The sequence below is a fragment of the Cryptotermes secundus genome, unplaced genomic scaffold, assembly GCF_002891405.2.
Source record: "Cryptotermes secundus unplaced genomic scaffold, Csec_1.0 scaffold548, whole genome shotgun sequence".
NCBI classification, from domain to species: domain Eukaryota; kingdom Metazoa; phylum Arthropoda; class Insecta; order Blattodea; family Kalotermitidae; genus Cryptotermes; species Cryptotermes secundus.
The window spans coordinates 723,587-751,568 of NW_019732380.1; the positions used below are offsets into that span (position 1 = coordinate 723,587).

At 37.0% G+C, this 27,982-nt stretch overlaps 2 protein-coding genes across 5 annotated transcripts in view; both read left to right on the forward strand.

The window, feature by feature from the left end:
* On the forward strand, positions 1 to 15,905 carry LOC111867596 (kelch-like protein 12). 2 transcript variants are annotated; one of them, XM_023857584.2, is made up of 12 exons: positions 1 to 562; positions 2,239 to 2,361; positions 2,527 to 2,828; positions 4,677 to 4,848; positions 6,135 to 6,332; positions 7,312 to 7,424; positions 8,154 to 8,308; positions 8,395 to 8,571; positions 10,065 to 10,211; positions 10,311 to 10,418; positions 11,479 to 11,639; positions 15,057 to 15,905. In XM_023857584.2, the coding sequence occupies exons 1-12, from the start codon at positions 248 to 250 to the stop codon at positions 15,078 to 15,080; spliced, it is 1,995 nt and encodes a 664-aa protein (XP_023713352.1). In that variant the 5' UTR covers positions 1 to 247; the 3' UTR covers positions 15,081 to 15,905. The 2 variants fall into 2 exon arrangements, with proteins under 2 accessions (XP_023713352.1, XP_023713351.1); XM_023857583.2 differs by having other exon boundaries at positions 2 to 562; positions 15,052 to 15,905.
* A 7,104-nt stretch (positions 15,906 to 23,009) lies between these two features.
* Positions 23,010 to 27,982, forward strand: part of LOC111867597 (aprataxin) — a 7,643-nt gene continuing 2,670 nt past the window's right edge. Inside the window, exons 1-3 of one of the 3 annotated variants that reach the window (XM_023857587.2) lie at positions 23,010 to 23,860; positions 26,419 to 26,558; positions 26,778 to 26,911. In XM_023857587.2, coding sequence (XP_023713355.1) covers positions 23,732 to 23,860; positions 26,419 to 26,558; positions 26,778 to 26,911 — 403 coding nt within the window. In that variant the 5' untranslated portion in view covers positions 23,010 to 23,731. Of the gene's footprint in view, positions 23,888 to 26,418; positions 26,559 to 26,777; positions 26,912 to 27,982 lie in introns of all 3 variants that reach the window. The other 2 variants (XM_023857585.2, XM_023857588.2) reach the window with 2 other exon arrangements.

Genomic DNA, 27,982 nt, shown 5'->3' on the forward strand with positions numbered 1-27,982 from the left:
TCGAAGCTGCTTAGTAATCTGTAATCTCTGACTGTGGCTGGCATCGCGTTATCAGGATGCCATAGACGGCAATTGATCTGTGCTATTGTCTCTGCCAATTGTTAGCAAACGGAAGTTCCTATAATCATTGGATTACTGGCAGACTATGGTTTATGGGAATATGCATGACGTTTTTGTTTGAATTTAACCATGTGCAAGTGCATAGAAATGTATCCGGTTCAGTTCGTTGTGGTGTCTCCTCAGATAAATGGTCTGGGTTAAGTTTAACCTTGCAGTGACATACAATGGGAGAATCAGAAGTATAGTTTATAGTTTTAACAGAATAGCGATTATCTGCACATATGAAATAAAGTACTTACCGCGACGCAAGGTAATAATGTTATTAGCACCTATAGGTCAGTCAATTTTAGGAGGCGACAACAGCGTTCAAACCAATCGCTTGCCGTATAACAGTAGGCAGCGCAAACCGAGTATTGACAGCGACACAAGTTCAGCAGCCGACAGCCCTGATGGACCTTCTACTGACGAGTATAAATTTATTGAAACAGCACATGCAAAAGAGGTAAATTACATTTTTCAATCATGACCGCTAAGAGCTTCCATTTCCAATATATTGTACATTATTTTTCAGTAATCATGGGGGAAGAAGATACAAAATAAAAGTTAATTTTGGGCTTACGTACATTTTAATATCCACTCAAGAGCTGGAGTAGATCAGTCACTATCTGGACAGGGTATGTGTGGAATGGCCAGGGGTTAGATTTCCAGTAGGGGCAATAAGTTTTTCTCTACCTCACAGCATCCAGATCGATTCTGAAGGGCACCCAACCTTCAATCCACTGGGTAATGAGTGTGAAGCTGACCACTCACCTCTGTCTGGTGCCAAGGTCAATACCTGTTCTTTTCTCTGTGTCATCATGACATGATGCTTAATTATTTAAACACAGGGACAGCTTAATAAAATTGATTCAAAATGAACTGCATGGACATACAGAGCTTTCTTATGATAATGCTTTCAGTTGCATAGTGCTTTAACCCTTAATCTTGGTTTATGAATTTACTGATGATTGAAGTCAGTAAGCTTATTATAGCCTGAATAGATTCTAAAGGGTTCTGACAGTGGTGTGATGGAGGTTAGCACTTTCTAAGGGACCCAACAGGGTAGGTGTCTTCTTCCCGCTCTCTGTCACCTGAGGAGAGAAACCGATCCAAATTTTCAAAACGTGTTTCCTAGCTTCTAGAGTATCAGGTGATGGACAGGGTCGAAAAATCCAGTAATTCTGAGGATTGTTATAGGCTGTCCTCATGATACACGAGGCTTCATACATGAATATTCAGTTTTGTATGTTATATAATTAACATTTTGGTTCTTGACAGAGATGTATATGATGTACTGAATTGTACCTTTTTATTGTTTTAAATGCTATCATTATCCTTAATGGCTAATACTATGGAACTAGCTTTACATTTCTGTGACCAGACATAGAAAAATTTGAGGTTAACATACAATTTGTAGACTTAACATAAACCATTCTGATTTATCAACCTTCTTAACTTGTCACTGAGTAAGAATTTTGTATTTTTTTATTGCTAGTGGGGTGGGACTAAGTCCCTTGTACTGCGGCCACTTCTGGCCTATTGTACCAGCCAAAAAGATAGGTGAGGGTGATTTTGGAGCAGTTTGTGGAATGAAGATTGGCAGGGGGAAACCGAAGTACTCATAGAAAACCCGCCCCAGTGCCACTTTGTCCACCACAAATCCAACTTAACCAGACCTGGGATGGAACCCGGGCCACCACGGTGGGAAGCAACTGACTAACCGCTTGAGCTATGGCATGGCCTAAGAATTTTGCAAACAATGCACTAGTTATAACACTGAACAATCCAGTTTACGCAACCCAGCTTATCACCTTACCAATGTACAAAAGAACTAAACACCACATATAACTAGGAGCACTCCTGCTTCATATTTGGGAGATCCTGAGTACAAATCTTGATCTGAGAACCTGTTATCCTGAGTGTAGCTTTCATGGTTTCCTGCAGTTTCTCCAGGCAAATGTCAGAATAGTACCGCAAATTTTATTCCCCATCTCTTCCCATTCACTGTTTTGTAACCATCCTATAATTTGATGCTGTGTGAGTATAGTCTGAATTGTTGACAGCATCAAAATACAGACCATGATGAAATAAAGTAAATAAAGCAAGTTTTTTTATTTCTCTTTCTGTTATCTTTGGCAGATCCTGTTGGGCTTAAATGAATTAAGAAAGGATGGTCAGTTCTGTGATGTAGCATTATCTGTTGATGGAGTAAAATTTCCTGCTCACAGAAATGTTTTGGCTTCATTTAGCCCATATTTTAAGGTGAGATTTTTTAAACTTTTTAGTCTTTATATTGTATTTAGTTGTGATGTTGCATTAAGAACCTCTTAATGTTTCCTCCAGTTTTTGACATTTTTCAGACTCTGAATACCGTTCTGCAAATTTACGTATGTGCATATTAAGGAAAACTAGTGAATTTTCTTTCAGGCCATGTTCACGAACAAACTGGCTGAGTCTCGGCAGACAGTTGTAGCAGTTAATGGTGTCGAGTCAGCAACGATGGAACTGTTGCTGGAATTTGCCTATACTAGCACAATAGTGATCACTCGAACTAACGTTCAATCACTGTTATCAGCTGCCAACCTACTGCAGGTGTTACCTGTGAAGGCTGCAGCCTGTCTGTTCTTAGAACGACACATGGATACTACTAACTGCGTTGGTATCCATTGCTTTGCTGAGACACATGCCTGCACTGATCTCCAGATTAGGACCAGACAGTATACATTAGAGTAAGTTGCGTCTTAGAAGATTCACATAATTGATCAGTAACAACACTGTGAAGTAAGTTTTGTGAATGAGGCACTTAACAGAGAGAACCACACAACATATTTTTTAGCTTACTGATTTCACAAAAGGGAAGATTTGCACACACAAAAAAGGCATGTACAATATTTTGAAAATAAAATTATTTTCTCTGTAAAATGGTATTCTTCGTAATTTGTATGGGGCATTTGGGGATAAGTTGTTCCTAAGAACTGGTATCTGGACTGTTGTTTAATTTGTTGTGACTTGTCATTTCTTGTCCAAAATGATTGCCTCTGCTGCCTATATCTTCAGATGAGCTGAGTTACACCAATCTCCATGTAAATTATGTTTACACCCATCTCCATGCAAATTCATTATTTTTTGTCAAATAAATAAACTTATTTTCTTTTGTAAATAGTGTTTCACAAAACTACTTTTACCTATTTTCTGTATGAGTGTGTAATGTGGTCTTTTATCTTGAAGGAAGACTGAGGGTGTTGAAAACAGAATGGTGGGTGAAAACATGTGGACCTAGGAGGGACAGAGTAATAAGAGGCTGGAGAAACGTGCATAATGAGAAGCTTCTCTCAAAATATTATTGTCAAGGAGGGTGATATTGACTTGGCATGTAGAATGCATGAGCGCTATAAGGAATTCATACAGACTTGGTCAGAAAATATGAAGGGAAGAGACTGCTTGGTTGACCTAGGTGTAGAAAGGAGGATATTGATGATTAGTTGGGAGGGTGTAGATTACATTCATCTAGCTCAGAATACGGACTAGTGCTCAGCTCTTGTCAACATGGTAATGAACCTTCAGGTTCCATGAAGGGTGGGGAATTTCTTCAATAGATGGGAGACTGTTAGTTAGCTTTTTAGGAAGGACTCTGCTTCCTGGAGTTTGTTAATTATTAATGATGTTATTTTAGAACAGTGTAGAGCAGTGGTTCTCAACCTTTGTCAGACTGCGGCCTGGTACCGGGCCACAGCCTGGAGGTTGAGGAACTGTGGTGTAGAGTATCTTGCATATGAATAAGAGAGAGTGAACAGAGAATAAACAGTCTTCTGGGATGTGGCACTGTGTAGATATTGTGTTAACCGACATTTTGGAGGAACGTATCGCCTCTATCTATGGGGTAGAAGAAAAAAGAAGAAATCCACGAGTTAACCAGCGTGAGCAGTGCTAACGGACTCGAATCTTACGTAGAGAATAATTTGTTTCACCCTGGATTTTATTTTTTCCTGAAGAAATGGGCACCAGAAAAGTAAGACTTTTATCACCAGTTCATGCCAACAGTGCAGTCACTGCCTGGCAGGTGGCCATGTGCTCCTGTTCTGTGCATTAGAGCTAGCACAAGATTGTGTCAGACCCTGTCACTCCTAGTGTAGAATAGTGCTATATCATCATACGTTAAACTTTAATTTACTGGTATTTGCACTTACGTAATCTCCTGTTCACCCACTTGTAGCCTTCATTCACATATTCAATAATAAAATGACTTTGTAAACTGTAACAATTGCCACTGTTGATTTTGAAAACTAAACCCTCTATATTTTCACAGGACATTTTATTATGTGTTGTTTGCAGGAAGTGAACTCACACAGGGTAAGTCATCTATCCGTTGACATGCTTCATCTGTGAAACTGCTCAATGAATTTTGATGAATGCTGATACTGGGATCTGTACTAAAAGGAGTCCCATGATTTTACTTTCTTATTCACATTGGTGGCATTTTAACCCAGTACTTTACATGAAATTGACTTTCATTAATCTTTTCAAAATATAGTAAATTAGTATATTTTAAACACTATAGGGACTGTAATTCCTTGCAGGAATTTCTGGGATGTTGGTCACGGAGAAGAGTTCCTAGGCTTATCATCAACAAAGTTGGTAGAATTCATAAGCAGTGATGAGCTGCAGGTGGAGCGTGAGGAAGTTGTATTCCAGGCTGTTATACGATGGTTCAACCACAATCCCGAGCAGCGCAGAGCTGACTTTCATAAGGTGTGTATTTCTCGAATTCTGGTAACAGTACTCCTGGGGTATCAAAGCTGTTTGCTAGGAGTACCATGAGTTGTCATTTTCAGCATTCCCATTGAAAACTGCTACATGTGGGGGGTGCCATTTTCATTTTGAGTCAACTCTTAGCAAGCATTAGTAAGCATTATTAGAGTCAATTTTACCGACCATACAACATATTTTTATTATTATTACACTATATGTTTCAACCTCAAGAGGTCATCCTCAGGTGTACAAACACAGCTGTATAATTACACGCAATCACATTCGTCTTTTCACTCTAATATTGATTAAATACACAACAGGATGCAAGAAACAATTAAAGTCTTAATAAGCATCTTCATGTGATGCATAAAGGTGATCATTTTTATTTTATATTATTGAGATGCATTTTCAAAGTTCTTCCATTGGGTGTTTTTAACTGCTGCAGGGAGCATAAAGCACAAGATGTTTGAGAATTGTTGTAGAGGTTTCATTCTCAGCGAAGGCTGACACTGTAGTACTGACTGAAACACTGCTGTTTACTGCTGCAATCTTCTGTTTCTACTATGACTAACTGATGTTAGCTCTGCATTTGGTTTCCATGGAAACAACATAAATTCACAATCCAACAAACACTGTAGTGCATAGACTAATCATATTGTCATGTGTCTGGGGTTCCGTGACTAATAATAATGGGTTCTGGATTGGATGACTGGATTTATTGCCACCTATTACAATCACTCTTAATTATAATCAATTAAAACAGCTCACAATCAATGACTGCCTAACATTCGCTCCATTCCTTACTGGACTACGAGTGTCATCTCTTCCACTGTGACTGACTTGGTTTTGATTTACGGGTCGGTCACTTCTTCAGTTTCCGTTGTCTGCCGGTTAACACTCCACAGCTGAACACTGAACTGCCTTCTGAATCCTCTTATGACTGAATGCTGAATGAGTTATATCAGTTATATGAGTTCCTCTTTTACAACTTCAGAGCAAGCCGAATAGAGATCATCACTTCTAACAGTTCCCCTGTCATTGCGTGCATATTCATTGTCATGGAAACATGCCTAGCAACTTGCTACACAGTAGCGGCTGACTTTCCACTGTTGAGAGTGTAACCTTGGAAATGTGTTTACTCAACAGTTATCTAGCAATGGACATCTCTGTGGTGCTTCTCTGACTGCACACTTCTGGCGCTGAGGAGTCATGTCACAATATATAGATATGCAGTGTGTACCCAAACTCCATTGTGAGTTCCATGTAGTATCAGATGCTGTGTGCAGGTGCTGGAACATGTTCGTTTGCCTCTACTGAGTCCCTACTTCCTGCATGACTGTGTGGAAAGTCAGGCTGTGGTGCGCCAGTCTCCTGAATGTCGACATCTGGTGGAAGAAGCCAAGATGTTCCATTTGCTTCCTGACAGGCGTGCTGAACTACAGTCTCCCCGTACCAGACACCGTAACAGTGCTGGCACCATACAGGTATATGAAACCCCAAGTTTTCAAGTTTAAAGATATATTTTATGTGATATGAATTAATTTAACACTATGCGGCCCTAATGGCTTTATGTGTTTCATGATGAGATATAATTATTTCAACCAGTCTTCCATAGAGTCAAGTAGATGTGTATATAAAGACATCCAGGAGTTCCCTATATGGCGATACCTGCATATAACGGTTTATGCAAGTGAATTCATCGTAGGCATGGAGTTATTGTATGTTGAATGTAATTGGTTGGTAGTGCATTTAAATTTATGTAAAGTTGTCCCTGTGCAAATTAAGCACTACGCCATGAAGACGTATGGGGGAGTGGATGTATAGGTCCACATTTTCTTGACCTCGTCACTAGCTGGAGGTGAGTGGTCAGCTTCATGCTCCAGTTGCTTTACCCCCAGAGAAATAGCCCCTGGTGTCCATTGGATAGGAGGCTGAGTGGGCCCCAGAGCCTGTCTGGATGATGTGGAGAAGAGAAAATTTCTGACCCTACTGGGACTCAGACTCTGACCCCTCGGTTGTCTAGCCTGTAGCCAGTTGCCATACTGACTGCCCTACAGAATTAAAACAAAATTTTAAATAAGTTTTAACTGAAACATGTCAGTAGTTTCCTTATCATAAAACAAATACCTGAAGATGATTTAGTTTGGGTTGAAACATGTAGGACAAAAGTGTTGATAGCATTATTAAATAAAGTGTATTTGACAGTTGTAAACAAAGTCCATTTGATTTTGGAATATAGTTATAAAGACTGCAAATTTAAGATTCTTTTCTTTGGTTCTTATTATCATCATACAGCCTACATCTGCTACTAGTGTTTGGTAGTTTGTAAGACTTAAATCTTATTCTGAAAAGTGGCATCAAAATGAAAGTATTTAAATTACAGGTAGATCTTCCTAATAATATCAATAATTTCATGGTTGATATATTTTTCATGGTCCTGTATATGAAAATTAAAATGTGCAGGTAATAGTTGCAGTGGGAGGAGAAGACGACAAGGTGGTTCTGAGGTCAGTTGAATGTTATGATCCTGTTTCTCACCAGTGGCATACTCTTGCTAGTTTGCCGTTTGCTGTCAGGTACCGTAAAAACCTCAGTGTTTCAGACAATTCTGTTGTTAAACTATAATTTTTTGAGTCTTATGCTGTTCGAAACTTTGCCTTGCAGGTTAAAGCACCACATCCTAATTCCTACAATGTTTCATGTGTTAAAATGTAACAATTTTATGGCATATCATATATCTCATGTCTAATATGGCCACTGACCAATGACTTATGGTAAGTGTAGCATATGACTGAATACTATTTAAGATAATTTCACCCCACACACAACAAAAATGGTTTTTTGCTGAGTGGTAGAATCACACGGTTAAAAATAATAACGAATATACAAGCAACATGAAGAGTGTGGACTTCTGAATTGTAATGCTGTGTAGTTTGAAGGTACACCACAAGAGCCTCAAATCCATACAAGCAGTATGTTACATCCCAGTTGGCCACCTACATATAGTTAAAGCAAAGGCTTAATTCCTATTTTTTTTATTTATATGCCCATTTTTTTTTTAATTTTGTAGAATACAGATGTGTTACAAGATAAAAAGAGAAAATCTATGAGAAGACATCTGCTCATAATGTACTGATCATATGCATCAAAGGCCAGTTCAGTTTCTTATAAAATGCAAGTCTGAAATCAATGTTAATTTATAATTTGTAACTACTACTTTATTAAATAAAAACAAATTAATGTTAGAATATAAAGCTTCCTTATTAACATGCTGATTGGATGTGTAATGTATTTTGCATATTCAGCAAACATGGACTGGTAGCATCAGGGAAAAACACGCTATACCTAGCAGGCGGTGAGTTTCCAGATGGCAGTGCATCTCGTTCTGTGTGGCGCTACGACCCAGTACTGGATGTGTGGCAGGAGATGGCACCCATGTTGTTGCCACGCTCGGAACTAGGTAAGCATGTGCATTATACCGGCATATCAGTTTCATAACAATGATTCATAACTTACAGCCTGACTGTAGCCTGTTTGGTCCTTCAGGATTGGCAATGCTGGATGGTAGTGTATATGCTGTAGGTGGCTGGGAAGGTTCATTTCGCCTGGATTCCGTGGAGCGGTATGATCCTGACACCAACTCATGGCACATCATTGCACCCATGAAGATGGCTGTCACTAGTCCAGCTGTTGTTGCTCATGATGGGATGCTGTATGTTACTGGTATGAAATGCCACATGTTATGATATTAATCCCCTAATTAATATATTTATTACTATAATTCCTGTAATCATTATTATGTCAACATTCTTCAGTGTTTATATTACTAACTTCCCTGTTGGATTTCTGCATATACATGTAACATGCACATTTTCAGTATTTCGGTTTTTCAGATAAAATTTTATTCTAAATTCTTACACGTATATCAACCCCTCTTGCTCCAGAATAATTATGACTCCAGCCCATATTTCTGAAATTATGGTTTGATTCTTGGTAGGGGCAAGAGTTTTTGCTTCTTCACAGCAACCAGAGTGGTTTGTAGTTTGATTCCTGGCAGGGGCAAGAATTTTCTCTTTACAACATCCACACTTGTTCTGGGTCCCAGTGGATAAGTGGTCTAGATTGCTGTGGAGAAGAGAAAAATTCCATATGAGGAATCAACCCTAGTTCCTCAGTTCTGTAGCCTTGTCTCTATAGTGACTGAATTACCCTGGCTGCATAATACTGTGACGTGGATGGCATAGTGGGAGGTGGGTGTTGCATGAACTCTGTGTTCTCACGAGTGACATCACATGCCCCCACTCCGTCCATCAGTGTGCAACGCTTGGTAGGCACCTCTCTCCCTGCAGTGACGTAACACGGGACGCTGTGGTTGCTATGCAGCAGTAAACAACTCCCGACAGTGTTGCTAGGCTATCAGCAAACACGGCGTCAGACAACAGCAGTACCTATCACGTAACTGTTTTCTGTCTTGTCCATGCTGAGGCTAAATATAAGGAGCAGTGAACACTATTCACAGTGAGTTACGAGTTAGCCAGGGAGTCAGTCAACCAGTCAGTTGTAGTCTAGCATTTGCAGGCCAAGTAATTGTAATACTGCAGATAGCAGTAGTTGTGAAACTGTAAATGGTGTGGTTGTAAGAGCGAGTGGAATAAATTTGCTATATTCAGTAAGGGGTGAAGTTATTTGTCGCGTTATACACCCAGCACGTGACTATACTTATGTAAAAGTACAGGCATAAAATGCTAGTGGTGAAATGAAGTAGAGGGGATAGAAGGTAAATGTACAGCAAAACTTGCCAGAAATGGTAGAGTTACAGTTGTCCCTATGCTTAAGTATGACACAATGGCAAAAGTATGGGGAGTGAACAAATAGTTTTGTGCATAGTTAACCTTGGCACTAAATGGAAGTGAGTGGTGAGCTTCATGCTTCAGCTGCTTTACCCCTGGGGAAAGAAGTCCCAGTTCTCATTGGATGCTGTGGAGAAGAGAAACATTTCTTGCCCCTGTCACGAATTGAATCTCAAGTCAGTCAGAAATGGGATCATAGGAACAGTTCTGTGCACCTGTACAACTTTATAGACGATAACATTTACCTTTTCATGCAAGTATTCAAGAAAAGAATGATACAAATATGGCATTTCAGTAATATATTAATTTTAACTGTATACTTCCTGAATACAGTATCATAAACACATATCAGTTGTTTCATGTCAGGTGGAGCAGTTCTAGAGGATGGTGATGGAATTGAACTGGTGCAGCGGTATGACCCTCGTCTAAACACCTGGACAGAACTGGCACCAATGTTGATTCCCCGAAGTGGTTCATCAGCCTGTGTTTTGGATGGTTACATCTATGTTGTTGGTGAAGTATTCGTAATAGTTATTTGACTGAGGCTCAGAAATTAATGATTTAAGGATTAAAGAAGAGAAAGTGATGTATCTAATTTTGTGCATTGCACAGGAGGATGGCATGCATCAACAGAAAACACCAACAAGGTTGAACGCTATGATGTCCAGTCCAACATGTGGGAGTTCAAGGCGTCCATGTGTGAAAGGAGGTACAGGCCAGGTACGCATAGTACATTTTTTGCAATACCAGTGGTAAAGATGTGCCATCATTTTATAACAAGTTATTAATTGGATAAACAAAGCAGACTTGATAATTGACCAGTTGGATATTTTTGTTGTGGAATCAATAGCTTTTACTCTTCGCCAAGTATAATTAGAATGATCAAGTCAAGGAGGATGAGATGGGCATGGCATATAGCATGAATGAGGGTGAAGAAGAATGCATATAGGATATTGGTGGGAGAGCCAAAAGAAAAGATACCACTAGGAAGACCAAGATGTAGGTGGGTGGACAATATTAAAATGGAACTTAGACTTGATTGATCTGGCTCAGGATAGGGACAGTGGAGGGCTCTCGTGAGCATGGTAGTGAACCTTTGGGTTCCATAAAATGCAGGGAAGTTTTTGAGTAGAATTTTTATGTAAGTAGAATGTTACATAAATGCTTCTTCTTCCTATTCCTGAGCCAAGAATTGAACTGCAGTGAAATTCCTGTTTTTGATTATTTTGTGGGGGAGCAGTGGATTTGAACAATGATCTCACAATAATCTTAAGTGAAGGAAATTCAACACTAAACATGTTGACTTAGGATAATTGAAATTGGATGCGAAATGAGGGATAACCTTTAAATTGAGGAACATTAGATGGTTCTACCCTAATTTAAATCTCTTCTATATGTATCCTACAATTTTGTACCAATAAATCTGCCTCACCAGACCCTTACCTCTTAATGGTGGAACAGTATTACTTGTATGACAAGACTGTGGCTAGCATGGGCTGCATGGATTTGGCTGTCTGTCTAGTAATTGCATCTGGATTGTGTGTTGCTGAGAGCATCTCCCTAACTACGCTTTCTGCTGTGTTCCTGCAGTAGAAATCTTACAGGGTTTTGATGGGAAAGCTCGGAAGAAAGAGATGACTATAAAGACCTAGATGTAGATGAGAAGAAAATAATAAAATGGATGTTAGAGAAGTAGGGACCACTGGCAACCTTTAGTGAAGGTGTAACAATAATTCAGTGCATGTGTACTGTAATCTATGCCATTACTTGATCCTTTTAGGAGTAGCAGTCATAGATCATCGTATTTTTGTACTGGGTGGCGAGGAGGGATGGGATCGTTACCATGACACGATAGAGTGCTACTCAGCTGAAACTGACACATGGCAGCTGTCGGGAGACATGCCCACTTCAAGGTCATGGCTTAGCTGTGTACCGCTTCAAGTAAGAGTCTCTAGCCCATTGGTAACGAAGTGGTGTCATCCTCTTAGTGAAGACTGAAAGGAAATAACTTGTATGTAGTTGTATGTAACCATTTTGTAAGCATGGATCTGTGTGACTTGTACAGAATGAGCAACTGTGATACCCAACTTGAACAAATTCTGTCACTTTAAAGATACATAGGTAAAGTAAAGGTATCCGTGTAATGGGCCGTGGAGGCCCATAGGGTTGTGAGATGTTGAGGTTCCCACATTTTCTAGACAGTCGGCTCATAGATGGTGGCAAGGTTGTCAGCCCTAAGCACTGGCCGCCCTTTACCCACAAGAATATTCCAAGAATATTCCTGATACTCATTTCTGTCAGAGGTTGAGTCAAACCCAGGGCCATAGTGCGGCTGGAATGATTAGGTAAATTGAAAAAAATCAAAGGATCTCATTGGGATTTGATCCCGCAACCTTCTGGCTTGTAGCATAGTGCCTCAACCACGCTACCCAAAAATACATATTCAGAGCCAGTATCATTTTAATTGTGTCACAGTGCATTTATTTCCAGTTTCATGATAATGAAAAATTGTTGATATTTGAATATGTTAAATTTGATATAGTATTTACATTACATTCTACAAATTTTGAAATGTTTGATAAGTTTCAGGCATTTGAAGTTGAAACTGTAAGAGAATTTTCACAAAAATTGACCAGGTTATGTAATTATGATTAATTTATGCTGGGTTCTCAATGTAATGGAAGGGTTTAAACAAAAATAGATGTCGTTTCACTTTCCTATTGAATTTGTGGATATATCATATATAGATTGTAACAAAAACAAATTTATTTTAATTTAATATTAGAGTTAATTTCACCGACCACACAACACGTTTTTATTGTCACACCACATGTTTCGACCTCAAGAGGTCATCCTCAGGTGTACAAACACAGTTGCACAATCACATGCAATCACATCTTTTTTCCACTTATTTCGATCCTGTATCCTGTTCAGGTCTACGCTCAATAATATATGTCAAGTTTCTTCTTATAAAATACAAGTTAAAAATACTATTCCAAATGTTAAAAGTTAAAATTTAAAAAATTGTGCAACTGTGTTCGTACACCTGAGGATAACCTCTTGAGGTCGAAACATGTAGTGTGACAATAATAAAAACATGCTGTGTGGTCAGTGAAATTAACTCTAATATTGATTAAATACACAACAGGATGCAAGAAATAATTAAAGTCATTTTTATTTGTTCATAATTTATATACATTTGATAGCCAAGGGTATTTAACACTTCATATGTCATGAATAGTGTAGGGGAGGGGAATCCAGAGAGGAAAGAAAGTATCAAATTTACTGTGAAAGCCACTCAGGGTCATGAAATTAGTATCTACAGTTTCTTTAACAGGGCAGTGGAGACTGGTTGTAGAGGAGGCCAAGGCTCACCCAGGGCTGTAGCGTCAAGTGGTAGATAGTTTATTTACCAATGCTTCCAGTAACTTAGACTGTACAATGTCAAATAATCATGAATAATAAATTAGAAAGGATGTGGAAAGAAGCAGTCACGATTAATTTAAGGTACTATCCTGGCATGTGTCTGGAGGAACTGAAGAAAACCATAACTTCGGAACAAGCAGTGTGCCAGCAGAGATTTGAGCGTGACTTTCCCAGTACAAAGTCATCAGAATTAGTTCCTGAGATAACTCGCTTGGTAACTCATTTGATAGTTTAGGTATTACCTGAATGGAACATTATAGAATAAAATGGGAATGAATTGTCTTTTTTTTTTTTCCTTGGCAGACAACCCAGAAAAGAATAATGTACTCGTATGTTTTGAGTTGGGGGTGGAGAGCTGTATTTTAATTGAGTGTAGGGAGAAATGTTTATTAACAGTGGCAGAATTTAGAGCTAGAACTTTGAAATAAGTGGTATTGTCTTCTGTCAAATATATGTTTTCTCTGCACTGGTAAGTGCCTTCCCCTTTTCTAGTACTCATTTTGTAATAAACACATTTTATTCAGTTTAAATTTTATGTATCTTATATCTCTTATAAAATTATGAAACTGCATTTTAATGGGCCAGTTTGATGCCATTTTGAAGAACATGGCTTCTTCCATCTTCAAGGCAAAGGCCTGTGTGTTTGTAGGTCCCCACTGCCTTGTGGCCCGCAAGCATAAATATTGGTGCCAGGCTGCTTTAGTTAGATATGAGAGAAATATCTGCAAGACAGCCTACTTCAGCATATTGTGAACACCCTAGCTACAAATTAATGTAAAGCCCGAGGACTCTATATACTGTATTTTCTGTAATTCATTCACTGGATTTGGAATACAGGTATTAGTCCTTTTATATAATGCACCCTGATTCAGTTAGTAGGGATTCATATTATTGAAAATATAAACAAATAATAAATAACATGGCAGAATAATGTTTCTAATTATATATCAAATATTGGTTGTATTTTGTTTATTTTTTGCTTTGCAGCAGGGCTGGTTCTGATCTTCCAATCCTCATACTTGTGAAATACTTCAGTTCTTCCTGTCCTTGAGAAAGATCAGATAAAATTGGACATGTGTAAGAAACTTGCAAGACATGCATAACAAAGTCCATATAAATCTGCATATAATGGCAATTCCTGTCCTGTCAATCTCATCCTGAAAAATTTCAGTGCTCTAATACCCCTCCTCTCAGTTTATACTATGTGAGGTGTGAGGTTTTTCAGCAGTGTAAAGGTGGTTTTCTTGGTGTAATATGACTTCGATCATTCAGTCAGTTACTGAACCACTTGTATGGTTTCCTGTTACATATTTTCCCAATTAGCAGTATGTGTGAATTATACAGTTTGAGCGTATCTGTGGGCTTTTTGAGGGACATCTGAACCCTGTAGAGGGCCTGTTAAGTTTACTTATTCCATCTCATCTGTACACGTGAAACAATCTTAGAACTGGTAGTCAGTTTTTGTGAAATCTGATATTGGAGAATTTAAAAAAAAATTAACCATTTCAGTTTTCACTTGGACTGGTCAGTTTACATGAATATTTCTCAATATGGACAGTGGCATTAAATAACTTCATACCTTTCTGCAGGTATTGAATGTAACTCACTAAATATTTACTGGAACAAAAAATGTCTTGAACAAACGCTGATTCACATTTTATATTGAGTACACTTTCTTTCAAAGTGTTACGGTTTTTGAAGTAATCAAACAAATCAGACACTATGCACACATTTCTGAATTTCTGTGTTCAGCAGTCATCTTGATCTAATGATTACACCTGAAACCTTGATCTTTATTTTCTTTATGCATTTTTCCCCCCATTTATTAGCACAGATACTCAGGAGTATAATGTACTATGACTAGTCTTTCCATATCCTTTATACTTACAAACGTGTCTGAGTTACATACAGATCTTGTGTTTGTCAGGTCAGAAAGAACCCTTTAAAGCAGAATGAGTCCTGACAGAAATGGGTGGATGAACTTCCACAAATGCAGCAGCAGCAACACCCACCACCATTGCGTAACAACCCATGTCTCCTGCTTCGTCTGTTGTCTGACTAGTGTGGTCCAGTGTTTGTACCTTCTACTGTGGGTTCCTGTTTGGCACTGAAGAAAACAAGAAAGTAAAGGTTTGTATGATATTTACAGGAAACTTCATTCACTGCCAAAATATAAAATAGAGTAATGAAATAATCACTTTTGTAGTGGTTGAATCGTAGTTACAGAACAACTCTACTTATCCAGCTCTTGCTCAGTAATATTATTTTTAACACTTGTTCTGTAAAAACAGGAAGCATTAATGTATCACTGTTACTTTATTCCTGCATTGCTAGTATCTAGTATCTAGTATGAAACACATTTACATGAAATACTTTGTCCTGCCAAGAGACTTTTGTTTAAAACAGGGCAAATGACTGAAGGGAGCTCACTTACAAGGGCCCCAGACTGAAGAATAAAATCCTGTTTCATATAATAGCATAGATATTTATGGTGACTATTCTTCTTAATGAAGTCTCAGGGTCTGTACCCATATTATGAAACCTTAGGAAAAAAATTCAGTGGGTATTTACCCAAATAAACTCCATGTCACATGATATTAAAAATCTGAGGATCTGTGCTTTTCTCAGAAATTAAATACAATGGCTTATTACACCTTCCAGAGCAGTAAATTTTAATATTTAAACCACAATATTGAGTGAAGCACATATTTTTATGCACTTCATGGAAAATGGTGTGTTCCAGTTCAGTAAGTGGTATATATTTATAAAGATAGTAATAGTTGTAAGTTATTATGTTGTATGATAAGGAAGATAGAGTTGTGATGAACTCAATGAGGTGTGCAGAAATTTAAATTTGTAATACTAAAAATCTATTACAACAGAAATTCCTAATATAAAAATGTCCTCGCTATATAATGAAGCTGAAACCAGTTACACTTGACATATATGGCCCAGTAACAAAAAGGGTACCCCTATATCTGCAGTCTGCATACACTTTGCAACTAACTACCCATCAGATATTTCCAGATTTTCCATGTTTTGAATAATATTTAAGTACTAAGCATTTTATATACATATGGATACATATCCTGTTTGGATATGATGAAGTTTGAAGTAGTTTTAACTCACTACTCTGTATAACAATCACACAAACATTATTTCACAAATATGGTTAATTTCATGACATATTCCAGCCTATTTTGACCATCATCATACGGAGAACATTACACATAACATTATATCGATACTGCTAGAACCGTAAGTTTATTTTAAATTTGGGACATTAACTGTTATTTAGCAGTCACGTTTTCCATCTGGTGATGGTCAGAATAGACTGTATGCGCCAGTTAATATAAAGTAAGGTCACAGCTTGGATAATTTTTGTATAATGACACTGTGAGAACAAGCATAGTTATAAGATCTAAAAGTTTGTGACGATGGTAAATTGCTACAAGCACTATGTTTTTGGACATTATCCATCGTCTTGTCTGGAGATAGGGGCTAGCTCTATCTATTGGACCCAACTGAGTAGGTTTTACCTGAGGACAGGGACAGAATTCAGTCTCTGAAATGTTGTGTTTTAAAATATAAACAGGATGGTTTTTTAAAAATGGACGAGACGATGGATAATGTCCAGAAACATAGTACTTGAAGTATAGTTATGATTGCCGGGTTCCAGTGGCAGCAGTAATGTTGACTGGCCCTGCACTGCCAACTAAGAAATACAAAATAAACATGAAAAGAAATTACAGTATTGATAATGAATGTAGAATTGATCACTGATATATTCAGCACGTGCTTATTTACAAATTTTACACTATGAATGTTGTTACAAATTGCAGAGTATACTATATAGAGATTTTAAACATTCACTTGTTTATACAAACACTGCTGAGAAACCCATCTGAAAAATACTGTTGTTAATTCCAAATTCTTGAGCACTGTGTTATTCTTTCGTTCCTTCCCCATGTGTTATATGTTGTTCTTGGGAAAATAAATGGTTCTGTGGGGATACTGCTGCTAAAGCATGATACTTTTATACCCATGATCACTGGGGTGCAGGTACAAAGCCCCCAGATGTTTGTAGCAATTTTTTTGTTTATAGTTCATCCTTAGTTTTATCACTAACTCATGTGACTGCTGTTCAGAAATAAATGACACAAAACATCAGTTAAAATTGTTAAGAGTAAAAACAAATGTATGTCATGTAAATTCATTTTCTTGGGATGTGTGGATTGTGCATTGATATTTAAGATGACAATGTTTATAAACAAGATTTAATCAAAACTGTTAAAAGACTTTTTTTTTTAAGAAAACTTCCATTCATATCTCAACTTTTATGTGAAATGGTATTAATTTTTAAGCTGTATATATACTTTTGTAGTAGAATATCTTTGTGGTATAATGGGAACATTTATAGATACCAAAATGTGATAAATATCCACAGAGCTAACCATCTTACAGTGTATACACTTTTTCACCTTATTCTTCACTTCCACACTACATGTTTCAGCACTAATGTGCCATCCTCAGGTGTCTTTATGCACAACGCATGCAGTAACAGGAGCAAAACACAACACAGAACACGATACACAAATGTATGTAGGAAAAATGCTCACATAAAAGAGGATTGGTGTAATTCATGTGTTTGAGTGCAACGTAGGATGAATCCTGAAAAGTTTTATTATTTAGAATTCATCGACACATGACGAATACAGATTTTAGTCATTTTAAAATGAAGACATCATGGCATGCAGTACAATAGTTTAACGTGCATAAAGACACATGAGGATGGCACATTAGTGCTGAAACATGTGGTGTGAAAGTGAAGAATAAGGTGAAAAAGTGTATACACTGTAAGACGGTTAGCATAAACCATGGACATGAATCAGTGTAACAGGACGCTAAAATATAACATCCACAGAGCAATATACTTTGGGGAGTATGTGTTAGTGTACACATGGCATTCCAAAACTTACTTTGCGTTCATGAGAACCTAGAACACACTTGTTAAAGTCTCATTATTTATGTATAACTCTTGGTATTTATTCAGCAATAGACACAAATGTTTTTCATAACTGAGGAATACAATTTTTAGGAATGTGATGAAGTGTACTTGGGTACATACATACCAGCATTTTGGAGAAAGTTGTTCCTTCTAACTTCAGGGTAAAAGATGCAAGAAGTAGATTTCTCCAAAATTGTATCTGTCTAGGAAACTACATGGTATCACACCCAAGTAAATCTATCTTTATATTCGGTGCAATGAGAACTGGAAATCTCACATCTTCTGTAACTGTGCTATAGCAAATAGATACTATAGGGTTCTGACAATGGTGCATAACACATGGAGATACTGGGTTTTTGGACTTTGTCCATCATCCGGATTGTAAATAACTAAGAAAAACATGTTTCGGAAACTGGATCTGTTTCTGTCCTCTGGTGAGGGAAGACACCTACTCTGTTGGGTCCCTTAGAAAGAGCCCAATCACAGATGCAGTTTCCAAAACGTGTTTTTCTTAGTTATTTAGAATCCGGATGATGGACAAAGTCCGAAAACCCAGTATCTCTGTGTGCTATAGCAGTTTCACAGAAAATATTACGGACTGGAATCAAGTTCAGATGTCTTCAGTGTAACCCATAACATTTATCTGATTATAGTTATTCACACCTGAATCACTTCATGGTCTTGCTGTAACAAAAATATTAATGAATATTAAAAAACAATTATATAATACAACCGTGATGGTAGTATTTCAGCCTAGTTCAAGNCAGAGCAATATACTTTGGGGAGTATGTGTTAGTGTACACATGGCATTCCAAAACTTACTTTGCGTTCATGAGAACCTAGAACACACTTGTTAAAGTCTCATTATTTATGTATAACTCTTGGTATTTATTCAGCAATAGACACAAATGTTTTTCATAACTGAGGAATACAATTTTTAGGAATGTGATGAAGTGTACTTGGGTACATACATACCAGCATTTTGGAGAAAGTTGTTCCTTCTAACTTCAGGGTAAAAGATGCAAGAAGTAGATTTCTCCAAAATTGTATCTGTCTAGGAAACTACATGGTATCACACCCAAGTAAATCTATCTTTATATTCGGTGCAATGAGAACTGGAAATCTCACATCTTCTGTAACTGTGCTATAGCAAGTAGATACTATAGGGTTCTGACAATGGTGCATAACACATGGAGATACTGGGTTTTTGGACTTTGTCCATCATCCGGATTGTAAATAACTAAGAAAAACATGTTTCGGAAACTGGATCTGTTTCTGTCCTCTGGTGAGGGAAGACACCTACTCTGTTGGGTCCCTTAGAAAGAGCCCAATCACAGATGCAGTTTCCAAAACGTGTTTTTCTTAGTTATTTAGAATCCGGATGATGGACAAAGTCCGAAAACCCAGTATCTCTGTGTGCTATAGCAGTTTCACAGAAAATATTACGGACTGGAATCAAGTTCAGATGTCTTCAGTGTAACCCATAACATTTATCTGATTATAGTTATTCACACCTGAATCACTTCATGGTCTTGCTGTAACAAAAATATTAATGAATATTAAAAAACAATTATATAATACAACCGTGATGGTAGTATTTCAGCCTAGTTCAAGGAGTATGTATTTCATGCTGTAAACTAATTTTTAGAACAAAGTTAAATTAACTTAATTATATTTTTGTTACTCTTCCTTCTCTGCCCACTTCACTATGCATTTTATTATCTTTTGAATGGTTTCTGTGTGCTGAATTTCTTGAATGAAATTCTGTACAAGTTACAGTTTTCAGATCATACCTAATATAACACGAAAAGCAGAATTCTAATAATAAATTTTGCCCTAAGTGTAACTGAATTCATGATATGACATAATCTCAATATTTACAGAAAACCCAGCTGCATGTTAAGTATATCTGTGTTGTTGTATATATGCAGTGGAATCCGTAATAGTGTTCCATTATTTATGATTTTCCCTTATTTAGTGTTCAGTGCCTATGATGCCATCCTAATTACATCAGTGTTAAATTTCCTCTGCTTATGGTTTTCCTCACTTTAGCACTCAAATCTGTTGTCACTGAGAGGAACTTTAAATTTGATTATTTTACAATGCTGTCAGTGTCAAGACTACAGTGTTGATGATGGGATGTGGAATGAGAATTGGCAAGGGAAACTGGAGTATTTGGAGAAAACGTGCTCCAGTGCCATTCTGTCCACAAATCCCACATATCCTGACTTGAGATTGAATCCAGGTCACTGTGGTGGGAAGCCGGCAACTACCTACTGCCTAGCTACGGCAATCAGTAATATTCATAACTGGTTTACATAAAGTAATTCTGATGCATGACTTCCATCAGACTATTTTCAGTACAGATCTATGATGTGAAGGTGTTTAGTTAGGTAACAACTCTTTGTATGTACTTTTCAAATATTTCTATGGCTTATTTGTATGATTATTGCATTAGAAATATTACTCACACCATCCATTCGTAATGAGATTATTAATGAGGAACTGCAGCCCACTATTCATGTAACACTGTTATGACAGAAGCAGAAACAGGCTGCAGTTTCTTCAGTTAGCTTAAACAGTATCTGATTTTAACTGAAAATCCAAACACCTGCCCATTAAAAAATCTGTGACCTAATATTCCTGGTGATATCATTACACTGATACTTGTGAAACTTCAGAGTCCTGCCTCATTTCTTTGAATTCCCCTTTTCAACAGTGACACATCAGATCTACAAACCTTCATGAAAGGAACAATGGCTTGTTGCATAATGAAGGCCACCTCAACAATTTTGTATTTAGAGAATCAGTACAGACCTCAATAAACTAAGATTTGAAATCGCTAGTGATCAGCACATGAAAAATGCCTACAAGGTTGAGGAAATAGATTATATTTGTTCAAGGTAAAAAATATTCTTAATGGATGTACAAAGTATGTTTTAGACTGGTATAAAGTGCAAGGTGTATACAAATTCATGGAACTACCATTTTTCTTGTATTACTGCCTCAGTATATTAATGGAAATTTGATTATTTTGTGAAACAGATTTTAATGACACATGGGCATTTGTTACTGATGCAACTGCTTATTGTCTAGTGACAAAAAAAGTAAGATGTAAACATTCCAAGTTGTCATTGATAATATTCACAAATTTATTGATGAAAATCTTAAGTGTAATTATAGTTTATGAAATCCCTATTTAATAACTCCAAAGTACAGACCTCTTGAAGATGAAAAACAGTGAAGCTACATATTTGTTAGTCAGGTGTTCAAATAATGGTAACCAATCAATAAAAACAACAGTTTGTAATTAGTACTAAATGTATGTTGTGGTTACAGAGGGCTATTACCTCACACCTTTTGAATGCCAAGATAAAATCATGCTCATTCCCTTTTAACTATGAAACTATAAAACACTGACATATATTGCAAAGTTTAAAATTTCAAATATTTTATGTCAGTATTTATGTTGCTGCATGTTATAAGTGACCTGAGTATATGTATTTTGTAAAATGATCTCTTATTATGTAGAAAAGAAAGTAATTTTCATCATAAATCAATGTATTGTATATTCATGTAATAAATGTACAAACTAAACAAAGTGCTGTTCTGTTTACATTGTTTCCTTTTTATATCCCTTAATCCTTTTGAGTCTGTTGGGACATTTATTGCGATGTCTTTCGGGATCTGTATGCACCACTCATTGCAGTTCTTTCTTGCTGTTTTTTAATTAGACTTAAAAATAATAACCCAATAAACATTGGTGCAAGTATGGAAGCATGTATGGGTGTGTTTCAAGAGACATGTTTCAATGTCAGGTTACAATGCATGTATTTATGTGTTGTCACAAATGGGACACCACAATATCAACACATTCACACCGAAACACATATCATGATGATGTGTGCAATGTTTGTGACGATGTCTCAAGAGACATTTCTGTCAGATTCATGTGAAGCGAGTGACAGTATTTTATCATGAACACAATACCATACCTATTAGCAACANGTATCATGATGATGTGTGCAATGTTTGTGACGATGTCTCAAGAGACGTGACAGTATTTTATCATGAACACAATACCATACCTATTAGCAACACCAAACATGCACAATATGCACCTTTCACAGAAACAGCCACGTGTCTCATGAAACATATGTGGAAGCATTATGTTACTACTTACATCAACATGTATGTACGTACCTACCTACCTACCTACCTACCTACCACTTTGTGCTACAGCCCTGGGTAAGCCTTGGCCTCCTCTACAACCAGTCTCCACAACTAATGCGTGCTGCTACAGGGATGGACCCACACACGATGACCCGAGGTTGGTTGTTAGGTTTCTGAATAAAATTCTTTTTACAGGATGAAGTTCTACCGGTTCATCGTTCGGAAAATGTTCAGCTGAACAAATGGAAGTTACTTTGAGCAAGGAGTTATATGGGGGATGCTCGAGGAAGTCGCCAACTTCCCACCGCTGCGGTCTTGTCAAGTGGGATTTGTGATGGACAAAGTGGCGCTGGGGCAGGTTTTCCCCGAGTACTTCGGTTTCTCCTGCCAATCCTCATTCCATCAAATTCTCCATAAGCATTATCACCAGTAGAGGTACAATAGGACATATGGAAGCCGACGTGCCGAGGGGACTTAATATGGATTCCACCTCACAAGATAGAACTCTTAACTATTATAATCTACTGTAATCTATTGTAAACAATTGTAACTTTATTCTCTTATTGTAATCAGCCAATGTACAGTAACTGACTTGTCCTATATCATGTAACAATGATCTATAGGGACGAAATAAATAAATAAATAAAATAAATATACTCACCTCTCTGTGCTGCCATAACAGTTTAATAACATCCACTTCGTGATGGTCCAATGCAGTCAAATGAGGTTAGCTTTTTCCGGCTCTTTCTAGCGGATCCAACAGAGCACGTGTATCTCATCTCCGCTCCAGAGGACGCAATACGACCCAGTTTCCGAAACGTTGTATTTTTTTTTAATATCCGACGACAGAGAGAGTCCAAAACCCGGCAATCCCGAGTGTTATACATCAGCGACAGAACTCTTTTAATATCTATCAGCAACTTTTCCAACCGTTAACTGCATAGAAACATAAACACCAAACGAATTCCTTTTTCCGTCACTAGAACTACAACGCCTACAACCACGGAACTGCAACCAGACCTATTTTATAGAAATTTACCCGACGTGTAATAGTACTTTGCTAATGCCTGATACCACGTACAGGAAATTGTGTGCCAAATATTACACCGATTACACCTTTAGGTTCTGAATAATTTTGCGCAGGAATTACTTAAAATCGTATATTACGCAAATGACGAATCCAAAGAGAAAACATTACTTTACTAATCCCTGGAAAGCACGGTGTTAGGAGCAGTTAGGATGTAAGGAGGGTTAGGAAAGTGCGGCTTGCAGTAACAACGTATATAATGATGGATTAGGTGGAAATTTAAAACGTTAGTTTCATACTATCTACCACCGGTACGAAGAGTAGTTCCAAAACACCTTAAATATATCACAAATTAATGAATTGCATAAATACGTTGGGTAGAAACGAAGAAGTTGGAAAATGAGCAAGAAAAGGCGTCAAGAAGACGAAGATACGAAAAATGAAAAGAAAATCGCGAATCATTGGTCAATGGGTCTTTTGTCTTCTATGAAGGAACCAGAACTCCTAGTCAAGGAAGACGATAAAGTGGTAACTATAAAGGATAAATACCCAAAGGTAAACAAACGGAAATATACCAGGGGTAGCCAACATTTGGAGTATGGTGTGACTAAATTTTATGTTGAACCACGAGAACCAATGTTGACGGTGGCCTTAGATAATAATTATGTAACAGAATCATTTAGATGCATACTAAAGACATTCTTACACCATAATAACATTGTATTAAACAGTGAAAACTGCACGTACAAAATTGTACTATTAAACCTGTTTTTGCCTACTTTAATGCAATAAGTCGTTATCTGTTTTTAGTCTGCATTACATACATACATACATCAGCGTTTCAGAGTATTCACAAGTGTGCAACTGGCACTGAATATAAAACTTGCCAAACAACAGTCTCAAGACAATCACAGATAAAATCGCAGAAACATCAATTCAGCCCTAGTTAAAATCTAAACTGAGTACCTCAAATAAATAGATACAATGTTACACATTCAATTATACCAACAAGATAATTAGCAATACATAATAATTCTCCTTCCTTAACTTACACTTACATTTAATGTCTATATTAATGCCTACTGTGGGACATCCATCAGTCAGCATGCACCCCCCATCTATTCCTTAGCTGTTGATCCTGACAGAAGAGCAAAAATTCATCAACAGTATATGACGGATTATGTATTAGGACATCTCTTATTTCATTTATAAACTGTTTTTTATCATGTACTAAGTTAGATAAATATCCAGGCAGACTGTTAAATGGACCCCTTTCTCTGCCTCATTGCGAGATGTGATTGTAGGACATGTAGATTTCTTTCGTGTCTTATTGGTCTCTCATAAATTGAATAATTAAAAGTAAAATACTCCAAGTTATTTATCATAAAAGTCATCAGAGATAAAATATATTGAGACACCAGTGTTAATATATTTAACTTTATATAAATGCTGGCCTACATGACTCTCTATGTTTCATCCCCATCATTATTCTAATAGTCTTCTTTTGTAAGAGAAAGATCTTCTTGGCCTCTGATGAATTACCCCAAAAAACTATTCCATATCTCATGAGTGAATGAAAGTATGCATGATATATCATTTTAAGTGTTGTAACATTACTGTATGGTTTCATAATTCGTATTGCATAACATGCCTTTCCCAGTCTGGGTAACAGTGATTCAACCTGTGTCTTCCAATTCAAGCACTTGTCAATTTCAATGCCCAAAAATTTAATATGAGTTTCCTCTTGTAATAATTCATCGTTAAACTTTAAATGTACAGGCATATTGTCACGATTGATTGTTTCAAATTTTAACACTTTAGTTTTCCTCAAGTTTAGGGATAAGCCATTGTGTTTACACCACTGAATTAAGGAATTTAACGTACGTTTAGACCTTTCTTGAATTTCACTGATATTAATACCTGACACTAATATAGTTGTATCATCGGCATACAACAATGACTTGTTGTCAGTACTTAATGCTGACGGCAGGTCATTAATATATAAAAGGAACAACAAAGGACCCAAAATCGAGCCCTGTGGCACTCCATATTTGACAGTTCCCCAGTCTGAACAGCATTTACCATTTTCATTATTATAGAGTTCAACTCTTTGTCTTCTATTTTCCAGATAGGACTTCAACCATATTTTTATTTTACCACCAATGCCGTATGTTGCTAATTTACTCAAAAGAATATCATGACTCACACAGTCAAATGCTTTTGTCAAATCACAAAAAATTCCCAATGAATGATTGCGTCTTTCTAACGTCTATAAAATATGATTAGTCAATGTATATATTGCCATTTCTGTGTTACTGCCTTCTCTAAATCCAAACTGTGCAAAAGACATTAAATTGTTTGTATATATGTGTTGCTTTATCCTATTGTACACCACTCTTTCAAAAATCTTAGAAAAACTTATTAGCAATGATATTGGTCTATANTTCCAGATTCTCAGCTACAGTTATAAAGTATTTATTGAATACTTCTACTACTTCCTTAGTATTAGTTACTTTGCTATTCCCCACTTTCAATTCGGTTATATTATCTGGGCCCCTCCATTTCCCAGTTTCTTTATTAATAATCTTCCAGGTTAATTGTATTTTGTTTTCCGAGTTACTTATAAGTTTTTGATAGTACAATTTCTTAGCTTCTTTTATTACTTTCGTTAATGTCATACAGTACCTTTTATAGTATGATTCCAATCTTTCATCCTTTGACTTTTTAACTAAGTTATATAAAGCCGATCACAGCTACTTCACCACCATAGAACTGAACACAATGTTGTAATATTATGATTTCAAGTAAATAGCTTTGTAGTGTCAATTACAAAAGTTAGGACACTTCAGTATCTCTGGCATGGCTGTAACCAGCCATCATTGTTGTTTATTTATGCTGTTCTATTAAACAGCAGAAATAAAATTCTGGTGTATTTTAAAACACTACTTATGTACTTATAATACAACTTGCAGATGATTATATTCCATTTTTTAATAAAAAGGAGGAAAATTATCAGATGAAAAGTGTTTTAAAATCAACCAAGGAAGATTTAATGTTCAGTAGTTCTTATTTTGTTTCTTGAACAGGCCCAGTATCATTTCTTGGTTCTGCCTAAAGAAAATATATCCAGTTTGGCTAAAATCACGAAGGATGACATAGAACTTTTGAAGCATATGGATAAAGTGGGTCAAGAGCTGGCTGAAAGTCATCCCAATTCAAACTTTAAGTAAGAAATATCTGACACTCTATGTATAATGCTATATAAAATATGTATTAAAGAGTAGTAATGGCATACTATTTCTGCTTTATTACAACACATTCTTCTTTAATTAGAACTACATGACCTGGAAACGATATAGCTGACTGGCCTGTCACTGTACTCACAATTCAGGCATTTTATAACTTCATGTTTTTAATCTTTATTGCATGAGGTTTTTGGTTGAAGGTTGGGCTATCATGCAGAAGCAAGTATGAGTCGACTTCATCTACATGTCATCAGTGATGATTTCAACTCCACTTGCCTTAAAACCAGGAAGCACTGGAACACATTCACCACAGATTTCTTTGTACCATCAGTCAGTAAGTTTTGACAAATAATAGCAGTAATTTTTGTAGAAAATTCCCATACCAGCATTGCTGAACTTATTTATCAAATAAATAACAGGGTGGCCATATGTCCTAATAGTATAAAATAGTACGTTATGAGATTTCAGGTTGTTTCAACATTATCTCATTGGTTTGAATTAAAGAATAAATTATGGATTTAATCACTCAGTTGTAAAGGGCAGTGTTCTATAAAGATGTATGATTTCTGGTGGATATCAAATAGAGTTGAGTAATATAAACATTAAAAATACCGTTATTTACATTTTATTTATTTCATGTTTCAACTTCCTTTCATTCATTTATACAACCTACTTCAGTATTTCTGAATTTTTTATGTGTATATACTTTGTCTCAGGATGAAACTTCATATACCCCATTTCAGTCACCACTAAATTCCTATGCAATACTTTATCATGCAAGAGCTTTGTTTAATTTTAAACAAAATATATTTATTTCGAAGAAAGCAGTCTTCTGGGATTTGGCACCGTGTATATGTGGTGTTAACCGATGTTTCGGAGGAACGTATCGCCTCCATCTTCAGGGTAGAAGAAAAAATATAAGAAATCTGCAAGCAGAGAGACCGTGAGAACCGGTAAAAGCAGACTGTGTGGAAATATACACAGCTATGTGAGAACAGAGAGGGAGAAGGGGGAAGGGCAAGTATACAAGTGAAAGCAGTAGTGTGGGAGGGGTAGGGGAAGGGAGCTGGGACAAGCGTGGTTTTTGTGTAGGGGAGAGAAAGGCAAGGTTAAAGGCTGGGCACAACCCGTAAGCTGAGGGGGGGGGGTTGTTATATTGGTTGGTCATGGCCTGTGTGGCCTTCTGGATCTGGCGTCATATCCCGGTGGGGGTTTTTTAAGAGAACAGATGAGAGGTTTCCAAGACTTGCTGAGACAAAACCCCCCATCTCTGTTCATATTTCCTGGATGCAGTTCAATCTCAATTGCCTCCCAAATTATGCGATCCATGCAGCGGGTCTTGGTGGCGAGGATGGAGGTATTCTGAAGCTGAATGCGGTGTCCCAGATCGATGCTGTGTTCGGCT